General features: G+C 45.7%; 1 protein-coding gene across 1 annotated transcript; it reads right to left on the bottom strand.

The window, feature by feature from the left end:
• Positions 1 to 9,320: 9,320 nt before the first annotated feature.
• MUC20 (mucin 20, cell surface associated) lies at positions 9,321 to 17,986 on the bottom strand. Its single transcript, XM_036116903.2, has 4 exons — positions 17,890 to 17,986; positions 13,344 to 14,690; positions 11,210 to 11,301; positions 9,321 to 9,510 (listed from the first exon to the last, which is right to left on the bottom strand). The coding sequence occupies exons 1-4, from the start codon at positions 17,984 to 17,986 to the stop codon at positions 9,442 to 9,444; spliced, it is 1,605 nt and encodes a 534-aa protein (XP_035972796.2). The 3' UTR covers positions 9,321 to 9,441.
• Between the last annotated feature and the right edge of the window lie 592 nt (positions 17,987 to 18,578).

Here is an 18,578-nt window from a genome sequence, read left to right as displayed (position 1 = left end):
CCCAGTAGGCGAAGCCCCTCCCATACGTGCAAGGTTGTGGCTTTACCCTCAACTGCCCCAAAGAGTAATCAAGCCTCCATATAAAACCACATTTATTTAGGGCGCCTGGCTGGCTCGGTCAGTAGAGCATGCAACTCTTGATCTTGGGGTTGTGAGTTCAAGCACCATGCTGGGTGTGGAGCCTACTTAAAACACACATACACACGCGGGCGTGCGCACACACACACACATTTATTTAATCCTAGCATTCATTTAACAAGAATTAAGCACATAGCCCAAATGGATTCACCGGTGAATTCTACCAAACATTTCAAGAAAAAATTCTACCAGTTCTCTATTATCTCTTTCAGAAGACTGAAGCAGAGGGAATACCTCCTAACTCACTCTATGAGGCCAGCATTACCCTCATACCAAAACCAGAAAAAAAAAAATCAAATAAACAAAAAAACTATACAGCAATCTCTCATGAATATAGATGCAAAAATCTTCAACAAAAACATTAGCAAATAAAATCCGACAATGAATAAAAGGTATTATATGCCATGACCAAGTGACCTTTATTCCAGGCATGCAAGTCTGATTCAACACTCAAAAATCAATTAATGGAATCTATCACATCAACAGAATAAAGAAGAAAAATCATATGATTATACCAATAGTTGCAAAAAAGCATTTGACAAATTTAAACACCAAAATTCTTGGCAAGTTAGGAATAGAGGGGAACTTCCTCAGCTTGATCTAAAAAAAAAAAAAACAACCCTACAGCAGGGTGCCTGGGTGGCTCAATCAGTTAAGTGTAGGACTCTTGATTTCTGCTCAGGTCATGATCTCAGGGTCATGGGATTGAACCTCACATTGGGCTCCACACTGGGCATGGAGTCTGCTTGGGATTCTGTCTCTCCCCCTCCCTCTGCCCACCCCCTCCCTGACCCTGCTTGCATGTGCATGCACACAATCTCTCTCTCTCTCTAAAAATTAAATTAAATTAAATCTTAAAAACCTATAGCTATCACATACCAGAGGAAAGGGGTGTTGAGGGGTGGGCAAAATGGGTGAAGATGAAGAGGTAGAAACTTCTAGTTATAAAATAACTCATGGGGATGTAATATACAGCATAGGGAATATAGATAATAATATATTAACTATATGGTGACAGATGGTAACTAGACTTATTATGGTGATCATTTTATAATATGTATAAATGTTGAATCACTATGTTGTATACCTGAAATTAATATAAGATTGTATATCAATTATACTTCATGTTCAAAAAAAAAAGGATGAACCCTAGTGTAAGCTGCTGACTTTGGGTAATAATGACGTGTCCATGTAGGTTCATTGATTGTAACAGTGCACTGTGGTGGGGGATGTTGATAGAGGGGCAGGCTGTAAGTGTGGGGAGGGAAGGGGATATATGCAAACTTTGTACTTTTAACTCAGTTTTGCTGTGAACATAAAACTACTCCAAAAAATTAGGTTTATTAATTTAAAAGATTGTAAATATTTAAATAAAAAGAATTAAGCACATACACTGCGAGAGAGAGATGGGGTAGGCTGGGGGGCAGTGTCCCGCAATTAGAAAGAAGGGGCTGTAAAAGAAGGAAGAAGGGTCAACGCAACCATGGTGGACTGGTGAGACTGCCTTTGCCCAGACCACTGTAATCCCAAAACTAAGTTACACAACAAGGACTTTGTAATGTGACTCAAGCTCAAGGAGGGGAAGGCTCGCTTTGAGTTTAAGTTCCAAAAATTACATCTCACCCTCAACCAGTGAGGACTCTTGGCAAGGGATTGACCCATGCTGTGCAAGACATGGTTGGTATAGATACTGTGTGTCCTCAAGTGTGGGAAGAGGAAGACTAAAAGAAAAAAAGCAAGATGGCAAATGGGAGGCAAGGCCACCCAAACCCAAAGTCCTTCTTCCCCTCATCTGTCTTCACTCATTAAGCTTCTTCTCTTCTCACCAGGCAATGGTGGAGGGGTGGGGGTGCAGGAGGACAGGAGAAATGTTGCAGACAACCCTGCCAGAGGCAGTGGAGATATCCGAAGCCTAAGAGAAACTTGGGGGCTTGCTACAGAGAAGGAAGCCCACAGATTGGGAAAAAGAGGAGTGGGGACGCTGGTTGAAGAGGTTTTCCAAGTAAGGCTGTCAGATTTAGCAAATAAAAATATAGGAAGCCCAGTTAAATTTGAGCTTCAGAAAAATCACAACTAATTTTTTGGTACAAGATGTCCCATAAAGTGTGTGGGACACCCATATGTTTTAAAAAGTATTCATTGATTACCTGAAATTCTCATTTGACTGGGTATCCTATATTTTACCTGGCAACCTGATCAAAATGGCTGAGGCACTGAGCGTGTAGAGAAAGGGTGTCATGAAAAAGGAAGGAGGCTGGGGTGCCTGGTTGGCTCAGTCAGTTAAGCCTTTGACTCTTGATTTCGGCTCAGTTCATGATCTCAGGGTCTTGATCTCAGGGTCGTGAGATTGAGCCCCATGTGGGGCTCCTCGCTCAGACTTTAGACAGGCTATCTTGTTTGGGTCCACACCCACCTTTGTCTGTATAAAATACATGACATTTTCACCTCATAGACACACACCTTTGAGTCTTTTTTTAAAAAAATTTATTATGTTATGTTAATCACCATACATTACATCATTAGTTTTTGATGTAGTGTTCCATGAATCATTTTTTGCATATAACACCCAGTGCTCCATTCAGTACGTACCCTCTTTAATATCCATCACCAGGCTAACCCATTCCCCCACCCCCCTCCCCTCTAGAACTCTGTTTGTTTCTCAGAATCCATAGTCTCTCATGGTTCGTCTCGCCCTCTGATTTCCCCCTCTTCATTTTCCCTTCCTGCTATCTTCTTCTTCTTTTTTTTTTTTTAACATATAATGTACCATTTGTTTCAGAGGTACAGGTCTGTGATTCAATAGTCTTACACAATTCACAGCGCTCACCATAGCACATACCCTCCCCAATGTCTATCACCCAGCCACCCCATCCCTCCCACCCCCCACCAGTCCAGCAACCCTCAGTTTGTTTCCTGAGATTAAGAATTCCTCATATCAGTGAGAACATATGATACATATCTTTCTCTGAGTGACTTATTTCGCTCAGCATAATACCCTACAGTCCCATCCATGTCGTTGCAAATGACAAGATTTCATTCCTTTTGATGGCTGCATAATATTCCTGTGTGTGTGTGTGTGTGTGTGTGTGTGTGTGTGTGTGTGTGTGTATACCACATCTTCTTTATCCATTCATCTGTTGATGGACATCTTGGCTCTTTCCATAGTTTGGCTATTGTGGACATTGCTGCTATAAACATCAGGGTGCACGTACCCCTTCGGATCACTACATTTGTATTTGGGGTAAATACCCAGTAGTGCAATTGCTGGGTCGTATGGTGCTCTATTTTCAACTTTTTGAGGAACCTCCATACTGTTTTCCAGAGTGGCTGCACCAGCTTGCATTCCCACCAACAGTGTAGGAGGGTTCCCCTTTCTCCGCATCCCCGCCAACATCTGTCGTTTCCTGACTTGTTAGTTTTAGCCATTCTGACTGGTGTGAGGTGGTATCTCATTGAGGTTTTGATTTGGATTTCCCTGATGCTGAGCGATGTTGAGCACTTTTTCATGTGTCTGTTGGCCATTTGGATGTCTTCTTTGCAGAAATGTCTGTTCATGTCTTCTGCCCATTTCTTGATTGGATTATTTGTTCTTTGGGTGTTGAGTTTGATAAGTTCTTTATAGATTTTGGATACTAGTCCTTTATCTGATATGTCATTTGCAAATATCTTCTCCCATTCTGTCGGTTGTCTTTTGGTTTTGTTGACTGTTTCTTTTGCTGTGCAAAAGCTTTTTATCTTGATGAAGTCCCATTAGTTCATTTTTGCCCTTGCTTCCCTTGCCTTTGGTGATGTTTCTAGGAAGAAGTTGCTGCAGCTGAGGTCGAAGAGGTTGCTGCCTGTGTTCTCCTTTAGGATTTTGATGGACTCCTGTCTCACATTTAGGTCTTTCATCCATTTTGAGTCTATTTTTGTGTGTGGTGTAAGGAAATGGTCCAGTTTCATTCTTCTGCATGTGGCTGTCCAATTTTCCCAACACCATTTGTTGAAGAGACTGTCTTTTTTCCATTGGACATTCTTTCCTGCTTTGTCGAAGATTAGTTGACCATAGTTGACCATAACAGGTTGAGGGTCCATTTCTGGGCTCTCTATTCTGTTCCATTGATCTATGTGTCTGTTTTTGTGCCAGGACCATACTGTCTTGTTGATTACAGCTTTGTAATAGAGCTTGAAGTCCGGAACTGTGATGCCGCCAGCTTTGGTTTTCTTTTTCAACATTCCTCTGGCTATTCGGGGTCTTTTCTGGTTCCATACAAATTTTAGGATTATTTGTTCCATTTCTTTGAAAAAAGTTGATGGTATTTTGATAGGGATTGCATTGAATGTGTAGATTGCTCTAGGTAGCATTGACATCTTCACAATATTTGTTCTTCCAATCCATGAGCATGGAACATTTTTCCATTTCTTTGTGTCTTCCCCAATTTCTTTCATGAGTATTTTATAGTTTTCTGAGTACAGATTCTTTGCCTCTTTGGTTAAATTTATTCCTAGGTATCTTACGGTTTTGGGTGCAATTGTAAATGGGATTGACTCCTTAATTTCTCTTTCTTCTGTCTTGTTGTTGGTGTATAGAAATGCAACTGATTTCTGTGCATTGATTTTATATCCTGCCACTTTACTGAATTCCTGTATGAGTTCTAGCAGTTTTGGGGTGCAGACTTTCAGGTTTTCCACATAAAATATCAAAACATCTGCAAAGAGTGAGAGTTTGACTTCTTCTTTGCTGATTCGGATGCCTTTTATTTCTTTTTGTTGTCTGATTGCTGTGGCTAGGACTTCTAATACTATGTTGAATAGCAGTGGTGATAGTGGACATCCCTGCCATGTTCCTGACCTTAGGGGGAAAGCTCTCAGTTTTTTCCCATTGAGAATGATATTCGCTGTGGGTTTTTCATAGATGGCTTTTATGATATTGAGGTATATACCCTCTATCCCTATACTCTGAAGAGCTTTGATCAAGAAAGGATGCTGTACTTTGTCAAATGCTTTTTCTGCATCTATTGAGAGGATCATATGGTTCTTGTTCTTTCTTTTATTAATGTATTGTATCACATTGATTGATTTGCAGATGTTGAACCAACCTTGCAGCCCAGGGATAAATCCCACTTGGTCGTGGTGAATAATCCTTTTAATGTACTGTTGGATCCTATTGGCTAGTATTTTGGTGAGAATTTTTGCATCCATGTTCATCAAGGATATTGGTCTGTAACTCTCCTTGTTGATGGGGTCTTTGGTTTTGGGATCAAGGTAATGGTGGCCTCATAAAACGACTTTGGAAGTTTTCCTTCCATTTCTATTTTTTGGAACAGTTTCATAAGAATAGGTATTAATTCTTCTTTAAATGTTTGGTCTCCCGACAAACAAGAGCCCAGGGCCAGATGGCTTCCCAGGGGAATTCTACCAAACACCTTTGAGTCTTAAATAACTGGAGAATTTTCCCCAGGCCTTCTGATTCTTTCTGGTTTGGTAACATTACTTCTGCTAATTCTGGTCATCTCCAGTAATTCTCTCCTCTCTCTCTCTTTCACACACACACACACACACACGTAAGCATAATTACGCACTTTAATTCCCAAATGCTTCTAATTGGTATAGACTATATTTTACAAATTTTTTGGCTTCCAAGAACAGCCATCAGCTTTGCATGTACATGTGTGTCCTTATATGCATATATATAAGATAAATTGTCCACTTTATCAGATATCCCTGATTCAAATGAATGCAAAGCAAGAAAAGAAAAGCTATTTAAGAATTGGATTTATGTAACAGGTATTACATACTTACAAAAACTGTTCTTCATCCATGCCTAATTATAGTGCAGCTTCTTAATAATGATATCATTAGATTTATATTTTGTTTGACTTCGATGCTGAGTAGCATTTTCTCAACTCTCAGAGCGCCTTGCCCATATTTCCGGGTCAGTAGCTCATGGCGTCCCTCCTCTCTGTTGTTCGGCAGACAGTTGAGTGCCGTCCCTATGCAGGGCTCTGCACTAGCTTCTGTGGCTACAGCGAGGAATACTACACGGCACTTGTCCTGAAGCATATATGACTTAACAAACTTGTAAGCAAATAAAGCACAATGTAGCATGTGAAGTGTGTAATAGAAACATAAAGAGACTAAAAAACCAGATCCTCTTTAGGGGATTTGAGGAGAGTCACCACAAGGAGGCACTGAATGAACTGGGCTTCTAAGCATGAATAGAAGTTTTCCAGATGAAGGCACCAGAGAGAGGGAGAACCTTCTGGGGGCAAGAATCATGATGTGCAAACTCTGGATCAAAGCAAGTGTGACTGGGAAGTAGTGAGAAGTTTCCTGTGGAAGGAACATAGAACATAGGAAATGGGTCTATGGGATACAGAGCTGAGAAAGTTGGCCAAAAGCCATAGCATGAAGACCCTTATATACAAAGCTGGGAGTTTTATTCCTTTGCTAGGAACAGGACTAGCTTTGATTTTGGAAAGGGAACTTCTAAAGATAGTGTAAAAGGTATTTGGGAGCAAACACACACACACACACACCACTATTATTAACCAAATAACTACACTGGGATATCCTGTGTTTTGTCTTGTCTTTTTCCTTTATTGACTGTTATAAACATTTCTGTAATGAACACATTTATTTATTGGTCTTTGCACAGATTCTTAATTACTTCCTTAAGATAAACCCTTTGAAATGAAATTGCTCAGGTAAAGGGATGCACATTTTTAAGGCTTTAGATAATCAAATTGCCCTCCAGAAAGGCTGTACAAATTTCATTCACACCAACAGTATTTAAGAGTGTTCTTTCCCCCTACACCCTCATCATGGAAATTATAATTTTTATAAATCCTTACCTATTGACACACAATTAGCAATATCTCACTCTATCAATTTACTTTTTTTTTTGCTAGTGATGTTTCTTTTTCATGGAAAATAGGCAGTTATATTCCTGCTTCTGGAAGACATTTATACTACTTTCCTATGGGCATGTTTGCCTTTTTATTGCTTTGTAAGAGCTCTTTATTGCTTTCGTATTAAGGAGACTCTGGTTTTGCCATATATGGTGTAAATAAGTTCTTTCAGTTTGTTATTTCTGTACCTGTCTACCCTCACCTACTAAGTTTAGCCCCTGTGGGGAAGAGACATCTTTGAATCCCCCACGGCACACAACATGTCTCTCTTCTGCTGTGGGTGCTCAGCAAATACGCTGGGAAGAATGTTTGACTTATTTTTGTTCAAACTCCTTTATAAAACTCATTCTGCCTCCCTCTGCAAGAGGAAGGGGATCAGTTGAATACACATACTCCCCTTATTCACAGCAATATCTGAAGTTGTTTGTGTCCTCCATTCATTTAACAAATATTCACTGAGCACCTTTTATGGAGCCAGGCATTGTGCTAGATGCTAGGGATACTGGAGCGAACGAACTCTTATATTCTAGTTGAGGGAGACAGATAATAGGACAAGTAAATAAACTATGTATTATGTTAGGTTGTAAGCAGCGTTAGGAAGCAAATCAGAGCAGGGGGGTGGCCAGGTGGCCTCACCGAGACGGTGAGAGAGGTGGACGTGTTACCGAGTGGATACCTGTAGGAGAAGCCCTCTGAGCAAACTGAGCAACACATGCAGAGGTCCCCAGGCAGGAGCATGCATGCAAGGCCTGATGGATTCCTGGAACAGCAAGAAGGTCAGCATTGCTGGAGTGCAGGGTGCAAGTTAAAGAGGCTGGGGGAGGGGCACACGTCACACACGGCTTTGCAGGCCATTGTAGGACCTTTGCTTTCTGTCTGAACGAAATGGGAGGGTCTGGAGCCAAGGAGTGGCATGGTCTGCCTTACATTACAGAGCGACAGCCCTGGCTGGTGTGCTGGGACTACACTGGGGGCGGGGGGCAAAGGTAGAAACAGAGACCTGTTAAGAGGGTATGAGTAATCCAGGTGAGAGGCCATGGCAGATGGCACGAGGTGAGAGCCGTGGAGGGTGAGGAAGGGTCAGATTCTGGGTATATTTTGACAACAGTAGAGCGAACAGCATTCTCCGACAAGCTGGATGTAAAGTGAGTGTGAAGGAAATAGGGGAATAAAGACTGGTTTTGAGAATTTTGGCTTGAGCAACTGAAGGATGCAACTGACATGATGAAGAAGACGCAGGCAGAGCCAGTTTGGGGAAAAGATTAAGACTCTGATTTTGGAAATATTGAATACAAGGTATCTCAGACCAAGCAGAGAGGTTGAATGTATACACTAACAATAGTTGTACATAAGGAGTGGGATGTTAGAAATGTTTTTCTTTCTCTTCCACTCCTCTTTCCATTTGTCTTTTTCTCTTGGTCCTTTTGAATTTTTCAAAATTGTAAAATCATAACAACGGAAAAGAGATTAACTACATTTAATTTTTTTTAGGGGCAGGGTAGGGGCAGAGGGAGAGAGAGAGAGAGAGAATCTCAAGCAGGCTTCACCCAGCACAGAGCCTGAAGCGGGGCTTGATCTCACAACCCTGAGATCATGACCTGAGCCGAAATCAAGAGTCGGACACTTAACCAACTGATCCACCCAGGTGCCCCATAGCCACATTTAATTTTTCAAAAAAAATAATAATGACTTGACTTATGAGCTAGAGGGGAGGAATAATTTCGTATTGCAGACCTTCTTGGGATCTGCTTGTGTCCAGAACTTGAAATTCAAGTCAATCCAACAGACATTCTCTGTGCTCCTACTACAGGCCAGGTTCAGGGGATACTAAGATAAACATGGGCCTTGCTCTGAAGGAGCTCGGAGTTCAACAGGCTCCGGGGCCAGCCTCAGTAAGTGCTGTAATTGAGGTCCAAACCAAGAACCAGGGAAGAATGAAGGAGAGAGGGAGTAGGGAGGATGCACAAAATCCCTGTATCATAAAAATGTCAAAAAAACACCCCATATGGATCAAATAGATAACCTCTGGACCACACTGTGCGTAATTTTAATGTCTGATGGAAGCACAAAGAAGGTGGACAGACGGGTGATCAGATCGCTGTTTACTGAAACATAACACATGTGCCAAAGGAAGTCCAAGGACATCTTTGGAACAAGGGAAGTCCCTCCCCCAGCCCACCCCCACCATCACACACACACACACACACACACACACACACACTGAGGCATATGTGAGCCAGGGTCCCACTGCCACGTCTGGGGTAAGGGCTTAGGCCGGCTGACCTCTTGGGAAGCTTCCAGGTATGTCTCAGAGCAGTACCGTAGCTCCAGTCTGGGGTAGGGGAGGGTCCCAGGCCGCAGGCAGCACTGCCCCCTTGGGCACACAGCCAAGCCTGGCTGCAGGGGATGTTTCTCAGCCCCTCCTGATGCGCAGCAGAGAGACGTGGATGGAAGGCACGTGGGTATGCAGTTCATCGTAGAGCTGGAGGGCACAAGGAGCAGGAGGTCCTTCCAGCCCAAATTTGGCCCATGAGTTCACCACAGGCCAAGGACAGGAAGGGACAACGGGAGAGAACATACGAGGAGGCCAGCAACCCTTCCCGAGCCCCCCACAGGCTGGGCATGGGCTGGGTGCTTCATGCACATTGTGTCATTTACCCTCACAATAACCTTATAAAGCAGGCAGTAGCAACTTCATTTTATAAGGGAGGAAAATAATACGGAATAGCTTACCCAAGGTCACACAGTTAGAAGTGGAATTCACCCCCAGATCTATATGGCTCCAAAGTTTGTTGTTTGCCTGAGCCCTGAGTGCTGTGTCTGTGTCCCGCTCCCAACAAGAGCTCATACCCAACACCTGCACGGCCCGCTTCCTGCCCCTCAGCTCCTGACCTGCTCCTTTCTCCCGGGCTTCTTTCTGACCCCAGAAATAGTTTCCAGTTTGGGGGCTCAGATTTGGCACCATTCTGGCTTCCCTCTTTTTTTTTTAATAAGATTTATTTATTTTATAGAGACAGAAAGAGAGAGAGAGGGGCAGAGGGAGAAGGGAGAGAGAGAGAATCTCAAGCAGACTCTGTGCTGAGCACAGATCCCAATGGACAGCTCAACCTCACAACACTGAGATTGTGACCTGAGCTGAAACCAAGAGTCGGACACTTAACTGACTGAGCCACCCAGGCGCCCCTCTGGCTTCCCTCTTGGACTAAGATTCACACTTGCTATTTTGATTATCATGTGCAGTAGGCATTTGTCATTTCTCTGGCTGTCCCGTTTCAAACCACCCCCCCCGCAAGGAAACTCCTTATTATGGGAGTCCTGATGGGCCCCATTCCACTAAGAGAACTTCAAGGGCCCAGATATTCCCTCTTCTCATCCCCTGCTAGCAAGATGCGGGCACAAGAGCTAAGCTGAGCTGACCTAGTCTAACCTTCCAATGATTCACACCATCCCAAAAGCTCTGACCCCAGAATTCCACCACTGGAAGCTTTGTCCAGTGTTCTGGGTCTTAAGGGAATTTTCCCAACTTATACAAATATATCTCAATCTTGGTTCCCATCTAGAACATACACCTGAGGGGTGTTTTCTGCTAGCATTCCTAGTTCCTCTGGGACCTGTCCTTCTCATTCCATGTGGTTCAGTTTGAGCTGTCAGTCATGGTGGCCCTTGCAGGCCAATAAGATCAGTCTTTCCCTAGTATAATAGGCAGGTCTTGGGAGAGGGAAGTGCCTGTGACTCTGGGGCTGTCACAGCCACCTTTCCTTATATATGGAAGGAGACTCCGAAGAATGAAGAGGTAAGAGAAGTAGAGAAAGAAAATCTTGATGATCATGTCTAAGCTGCTGGATCCAGCCATAAGTGAAGCTGGAACAGTCACTTCTTGGTTTCTCAGCCAATACCTTGCCTTTTCTGTGTAAGCTACAATGAGTTGGGTTTCTACTACTTGTAACCCAAAGTCCTGCCTATCTGCCCATTAATATCATTGACCTTCTTCCAAGGGCTAGAAGGCCTGACCTTCCAAAGGCCTGAGGAAATTGGGGGTGAGGGAAAGAATTTTTTTACATAGCTCCGAAGGGGAATTCCCAACTCAGGAAAAACAGGCAGAAGCCAAGCCAAGCAGAGATCCTTAGATTTAGTTCCTAAAACTCTCCTCTACTTTCCTGGCCTAGAAAGTGCCCACTCACCTGCTGCATCAGCCTCTCTGCCACCCTGGGGTCAGTGAGGTCTTCTGGGGAGGCCACACTGAGCTGCAGGAGGAGAAAGCCTCCATCCCCACCTGCAAGTTTAGAAAAGGAGGAGATGAACGTATGGGTAGGTCAGTTCAGGAATCATGATATGACCTGTGCTACCCAGCCTCTGTCCCCACCTGCACCTCTGTGCTCACTCTCATGTGTAAATGTGTCCACGCTCACATGGGATCTTTCATTTATTCACTGCAAAGAGAAAGAGGATTCCCTCTTTCCCATAACTAGGCTCCTCATAGTGTCTTCCCAACACGAGTGAAAGAAAAGTTGGCTAAAGGCCCCATCCGCATTTGGAGAAGTCAAAAGAATAGTGTGAAGAAGGAGAAATGAAAGTGAAATCTAGAATGTTCTTGATGCCTGGAGGTCCCGGATGGACTGTTAGGAAAGGATCCAGACAGGGCGAGTGCCAGAGAGAGGTCGGCTCTCAGAGGGGATACCTCAGCCAATTCGTCCAGCTCTGAGTTGGCAGAGGTTTCAATCCAGCCTTCCCGATCTAGCAGCTCCAGATGCTAGTTCTGGCTTCTGCAGAGCCCTAACCTCCTTGCCTTCACCTGCCACCTTGCAGTCATTCCTTCCTAGTAGTTAGAATCGATCAAGTGATTGCACTTCTCTATTTCTAGAGATAGAGATAGATACCAATATTGATATTGTCTCGAGATCAATATATATCTCTTTCATCCTCCTTGTGTTTGCTGCCGTATGCATATTTCACGGCTGGAATATTCACAAGAAAGTGATTCTTTCGGTTATGTGTATGAAGGTAGCTGGGTAGCTGGGGAACAGCAGTGGGAGAGAGACATTTTATGCTGACCCCTTTTGTACCTATTGAATTTTAAATCATGTCAATGTATCATCTAATCAACAAAAAATAAAGAAAAGCATTTTAAAATAAAAATATATTAATAAATCGAGCTTTAAAAAATGAAAGCACAGTAGGAGACTATGAGATGGAATCAGACTTCCGTTTGGAGTCCCACTGCTATCTTTTCACGGTCTTTAAATCTGTTTCCTCACCTGTCAGGTGGGGCAATAACATCCACCTCCTGAGGTGGTTTTGAAGCTTTAGTTAGAAGAGAGAACACATGCAAAGCTCGTAGTTCCCTGCCTGACGTCGGTGAGAACATTCAGCCGGTGGCACGGCTGACCGGCCGTGAAATGTTTTCACGTCCTCCTCTGCTGGAATACAAATGGTGTTCGCTAAGGTGGTTGTGATTAATATTTTTATTTCACCTGCCCACAAAGGCAGGACCAGGTGAGGCTACCACAGGGATGAGGCACAAGGACAGGATCAGGAAGGAGGTGGAGGCTCCGGGCTCACGAGGAGCTGGGCTGACCAAGCAGCCTCTCACGAGTGGCTTCTTCCCTGAGAAGTATCTGTTGTCTCAGACATGTAGCTTTAAACCCCCAAACCTTCACCCTATTTATTTATTTATTTATTTATTTATTTCATTATTTCATTTATGCATTCATTTATTTATTGTCACTATCCCTGGCTCCAACCCCAGCAAGCACATCCAGTAAGCCCCACTTTCATGAGGTCCCAGCTGCTCAGAGGGCAGCAGCTTGGGCCAGATGTTAACATGGTGCCCCTCTGTGTGGCTCTAGCTGAACCAGAACTTCCAGAGCGTGAGGACTGTGGCTTTTGAATAAAATTTGGGGCCTCGCCTGGCACATAGTGGTTACTCAACTGTTAATGTCAAGGAAGGGCGGAGCTGGAAAGGACCTCATTGTTCATCCATCACAACCCCCTCAAGTTACTGGTGGAGAAAATGAGGCCAGAGAGCAGGATGGGAAAGGACCTGTCCTGGGTCACTAGGTTGTTAAGGGCAAAACCAGGATCTCAAAGCATTTCTCCAGACTTCTAGCCCCACAGGTTTTCCATACACCACCCTAAATCTGCTTTGTTTCTGACTTTCGCAAGAATCTCTAGAAGATCATGAAGAGGTGACATCAGAGACTGGGCTCGGAATAGGCCCCAGATCCTTCCTTCCTCCCTACCCCTTATTAAGCACGTAGACATCCTGGAAACTCCAAACCCCGCATCCCCAAGATCACAGCTGCGGGAGCCCCTTACCTGCAGTAGTTTCTGAGGTCCACCTTGGCTGAGCAGTGGTGGGCAGAGCTGTGGGCGCCTTCCCTCCAGGCTTGCTGGTTGCCTTCAAAGTCTTTGCTGAGGCTGTGGTCTTGACGAAGGTGATGTTTGCCTCTTGGCTGCTGTTGGCCATAGTCAGACGGACAGAAGGAAAATGGCTCCTGCTGATGGGGACAGACCCATCGGTTGTGCTGTCTGTGGCAGAAGTCTGGGAGGGGGTGGCGTTCTGGCTAGTGGCTACGTGGGTGTGGCTGTAGGCCGAGGCTGAGAGCCCAGCAGGGGAAGCCACTTTACCCACTGTTGACCCAGTCTCTGTGGAGATTGTAACCGCTCCTGAGACCTCGGTGTGGCTTGTGGTCTCAACAGACAGGACTGAAGTTTCTTCCAGGGGGTAGATGCTGACTGTCACCAAAGTTGTGCTGTGGGTCGTGGGCTCGGCTACTATTGTTTCTCCTTCTATGGTGCTATTAGCAGTCAGCAGGGGCTCAACTGTGGTATCCGGTGTGGCTGGTTCTGTGGCACTGGCTGCTGATGAGGTCTCTGCCGAGGTCATGGTCTCGGTGAAGTGTGACTCTGCCTTGGTGGAATCAAGCACAGCTGACACCTCAGGGGGAGACGAGGCCTTTCCTCCCGTGGGGTCGAGAACTACGTCCACCGTCCCAATGGTGGTGGCAGTTATTATTTTGATAATGCTGCGACTGGTAACCTCCGTGTCAGAGTTGCTGTAGGACGGCAAGTCTTTAGCCAATGCGGTCTTGTCAGGTGCCGGGGCCTGTGAGGGGGTGATGGCCAGAACTGAGCAGCCCGAGAAGGCACTGCTGTCTGAGGCCAGGCCCTGGGCTTCTGCAGAGGTGTGAGTCAATGGCAAGCTTTTGGTTATGATCCTCTTCGCCTCTTCTGAGCTGTCATCAGTACAAAGGGTGCCAGAGACAGATTCCACAAGATCCCTGCCTGTAACAGTCTCAACTGTGGTCATTCCAGTTCCCATGGGGCTGCCACTTGTGGCTGGTGCCTCCATAGGCGTGGTGATCACAACCATGAACTTGGACGGTATCATTTTTGTGAAGGCCCTGGTCTCTGTTGCAGGAAAAATGGTCTTGGTTTCCCTAGTCTCTGTTTCTGAAATGGTGCTGGCCAGGAGTAAGTTCTTATCAAAGGTCTGGGTGCTCAGGGTTTGAGTTTCCAAAGGGATGTGACTTGGCGCAGAAGTCTCAACAAGGTCGGTGGTCTGGAATGCTCCCTCTGAACTTGTCCCGAACCCCGGAGTCATGGCAGGCTCTTCTATGTGGTTGGTTGTCACCAAAGGACCCGGTCTGCTGGTGCTGGGGTCTGTGTTGGGTAAGACCAACATTGTGAGCCATGAGTCTCAGTGGACTAACTTCACACATGCTCTTGTGTTTACGCCCTGGACAGCCCAGGAGGAGGGTGGGGAGGGGAAGCTGCTTTTATGCCATTTTTCATCTATACATACAAGGAAGAAGGAAGCACTATCATCAGGAAGACCGGACCCTTGTGTAAGCCATGGAACTGGGATCACCTGAAGAATGTCCTCTGATGACCCAGTTGAGGCAAGCAAGCCTCAGAATCTAGTTGATTATTGGTCTGAAGCCATCAGAGGGAATGCATGGGGCCAGGATCCAGCTTCAAGGGGGAGCAAAGAAGGCAGAAGTCCAAGTGAGCCAAGAACTAGAGCAGGGACCCAACTCTCAGAACTTTCTGAAAGAATCCTTGTCACTTTCTCGCCGATATTTTTCTCATCCAGCAGATGTTTCCCCCATGGAAGTAAAAACCCTTCAAATACAGGAAACATCTGTGGTTTTGTATTTAGAGGTAGCTGGGAGGATGGGGGAGAGGAACCTCGACAGACAGAGTGGGTGATGGCTGCTGCAAAAGGGAAGGGAGCAGGCCGAGTCCTTGGGAAAGGGGCAAGCTTCCCATTCCTACTCATCTGACATGGCAGGGATGGGACCCCAGAGCTACAGAAACGATGCACCAGCCATGTTCCACAGGTAACAGTGAGCCAAGGGAGGCAAACGTCACTCCTTAAAGAGATGCTGTTAGCATTTCTCCACAGGGCAGAGCATCTCTGTCCACTCAACAGACCCTCGGAGGTTGTATGAGCGGTGGGTTGGGTGGCATTCATTGCCTGGGGGACTACAGTAGGATCTTTTCATGGGTGGACAAGCATGCTTCTCCCGTCTACGGAGGAGGAAGGGCTCTCTCTGTAAGTGGGCCAACGACCCTTTTGGGGAGGGTTGTGAGATTTAGCAAATAAAAATACAGGATGCCCAGTTAAATTTGAATTTGAATTTCAGATAAACAAGGAATAATTTTAATGACAAATTATGTTTTAGTATGTGTACTTCTCATGTAATATTTGAGACATACTTAGAGAAAAAGCTTTGTTACTTGAAATTCAAATGTAAGTGAATGTCCTGTGTTTTATCCAGTAACCCTACTCTTGGAAGGAAAAGAATCAAAATATAAGTCCCCCTTTTCGGGGTTCTGAAGATTTGAGATGGTCTTTACTGAGGTCTACTGGCCCAAAAGTACCCAAGGGCCCCAGGGAAGTACAGGACCATTTGGTCATTGGTCACTTCTACCCTGGCTGTCAGGATGGGGTCCCAGATCCTCAGTTTGTCCTCTTGTGTCTCTCCCTCAAAGATAAAAGAGCCCTGGGCCAGGAGGCAAAAGACTGGGCTCCAGCCCGAGGCCTGTTTCAACTAGCTCTGGAGTCCTGTGATTGACTGGTTCAAATCCTGACTCTGCCTCCGACCAGCTAAGCCAGTCATCCGACCTCTCCATGCTTCCCTTGTGAACGAGGGTTATCCTACCTGCCTTGCTGTGGTGGTGAGGACCAGAGGAGAAGGGGAATGGGAAAGTCTTATATCCCAAAGCCAGCAAGGGTCACTAAGCATCCCTCCACAGCCTTGTCCCCTCCAAGAGGCACTTGAGAGCACACAACCTTCTTTAATGCGGTGAGAATGGCAGGCTGTCCCCACATGCAGATCGGGTGAGTCATGGCATCCACTCTCATTAGTTGTTCACAAATCATGCTTTTACGGGAATATACTTGCTTCTCCCCACTTCAAAGCCCAGGATATTTCTCCGAGCTTCCTCAGTCCCCACACGGTGGAGTCAAAGCCTTTCTGCATCAACCTACACAGCCTAAAGCCCAAACAGGTGTTTTTGTGATCTGACCACCGACCTCCCCGGAAGTATTTTTTGCCTTTTCCAGGAACCCCGTGTTATCATCCTGCTGTGAAACCTCATCGTGCTTCCCAAACCATAGCCTCTTCACACCCCCCTGGGACTCTCACAGCCCTTACCCAAGTCTCCTGCCCACCAGAGGTCTTCTCAAGAACAGCAAAGCCTACCCAGCCCTGTATGGCGCTAGAATGTCGCAGCTCTCCCGGTCCCTTCCTCAGATCAAACTGGCAGAGAGGAAGGTGTGTGTACTTTGGACCCTGAGTTTGAGTCCCTGCTCTGCTGCCTACAGACCATGTGACCCTGGCCAAGTCTCCGGGCTCCAAGCCTGCATTTTCTCATCTCTCAAATGGAGCTAAGGGTACCTATTTCGTAGGGTTGTGAATATTAAATTAAATTAAATGTAAAACGTGCAGCACAAGCCTGGCAGGTCATGAGTGCTTACAGAAGACAGAGTGGTCTAGAGGCTAGGTGCATGCAGAATAAAATCCTGGCTTTGCAGGTGATTTGTTGAATCCTGGTAAGCCTCAGTCCCATCACCTCTGGGGGCAGGGGTGGGTAGGAATAAGACTCATGTCTCTCTCATGGGGTCATTGTGAGGATTAAAAAAGACAGAGCCTGGGACATCTCTGTACCTTCCTCTCAATTTTGCCATGAAACTAAAACTGCTCTAAAAAAATAATCTTCTTTAAAAAAGATAATGCAGGATGCTGATAGAAGGAGAGACTATATCTGGGGGGGAGGTACAGAGGTTATATGGGAATCTCTGTACTTTCTGCTCAATTTTGCTGCGAACTCTACAAAAAAAAAAGTCTATTAAAAAAAAAAAAAGACAATGCATGCGCCAAGCTTGGCACGCTTCCTATGACACATCTATGTTAGTTCTCTTCTTTTATAAAAGCCCTGCCCCCCTCAGAATCCACCCCTCCCAAGCAGTCTGTGAGACTCTTCACACACAAAAACTGGTTTTTAAAGGCAATCTGGGCTAGGAAATAAACTTGGAGGATTTTCTTTGGTTTTAGTCAGATTTATCCCCAGCGGGTACCCCCCTGGCCCCTTGCACTCCTCCGCCTCCATTGCCCCCCCTCCATCCCACACAGAAAGACAAACCCACAGTCACCGCACCAGGACATCACTCATTCTAAGGACCGAGGCGTCAGATGTGGGGCAGCTGACACACTGCCATTTGCATACCATTTATCAACAACAGGAGAATACTTCAGATGTAGCTTTACGGTTAATTGCAATTAACGCCAGAGGGTTGCTGGTGCAGAAACTCACACCCAGCGCTCTGTCAGGAGAGAAGCCCCCACCTCCTTACCTGCAGAGCTCCTGGGGGCCCCAGCCTCCCAGCAGAAGAAAAGGGGCAGAGCCAAGCCCCAGAGAAAGCCCATCCTCGGGGGAGCTCCAGCCACCATCGCCCAGCACGTCTGCCCACTGCCTCGCACTGCCACCTTTTCCTGCTTCCTCAATCCAGGGAGGAGGGGCGGGCCACCTGCCTTGGTGTGACTGGATAGTTTCCAGAATGCAGCCAGGTAATCACAAATGCACAGGCTGAGAGCTGGCAGGGTGAATGTCAAGGGCTGTCAGCAAGCTAACCCTCCTGCCCACTCCCGGCCCAGTGGCCTCTCCTCTCTGGAGGTTTGGAGGAGTTTGATGGTAAGATGTGGAATCATTTCCACGGTGATATTCACCCCCTCAGTCCTGCAGCCGGGGAGGCCAGGGAAGATGGTGTTTCACATTTCCCCCCTTTCTACAACCCTTCCTCCTCCCCCCACCCCTGTGCATGGGACTTAGGCTTTTAGTTCAGTAGACCTGGGTTTCATTTCTAATCCTAGCCTTTATTAGCTCTGTGATCTAGGGCAAATTAAAGAACATTTCTGAAGCTCAACTTCCTGATCTATAAAATGGGCATCATCCTTACCTTGCTGGGCTGTTTTGTGAGGATCACACGAGAGAGTAAAGCTCTTACACAGTGCCTGTTACGTACTGGTTGCTCATGGAATACAC

The sequence above is a fragment of the Halichoerus grypus genome, chromosome 1 (genome assembly GCF_964656455.1).
Source record: "Halichoerus grypus chromosome 1, mHalGry1.hap1.1, whole genome shotgun sequence".
NCBI lineage: Eukaryota > Metazoa > Chordata > Mammalia > Carnivora > Phocidae > Halichoerus > Halichoerus grypus.
The sequence above is the reverse complement of the archived record's forward strand: the minus strand, read 5'-3'. Positions and strand labels throughout refer to the sequence as shown.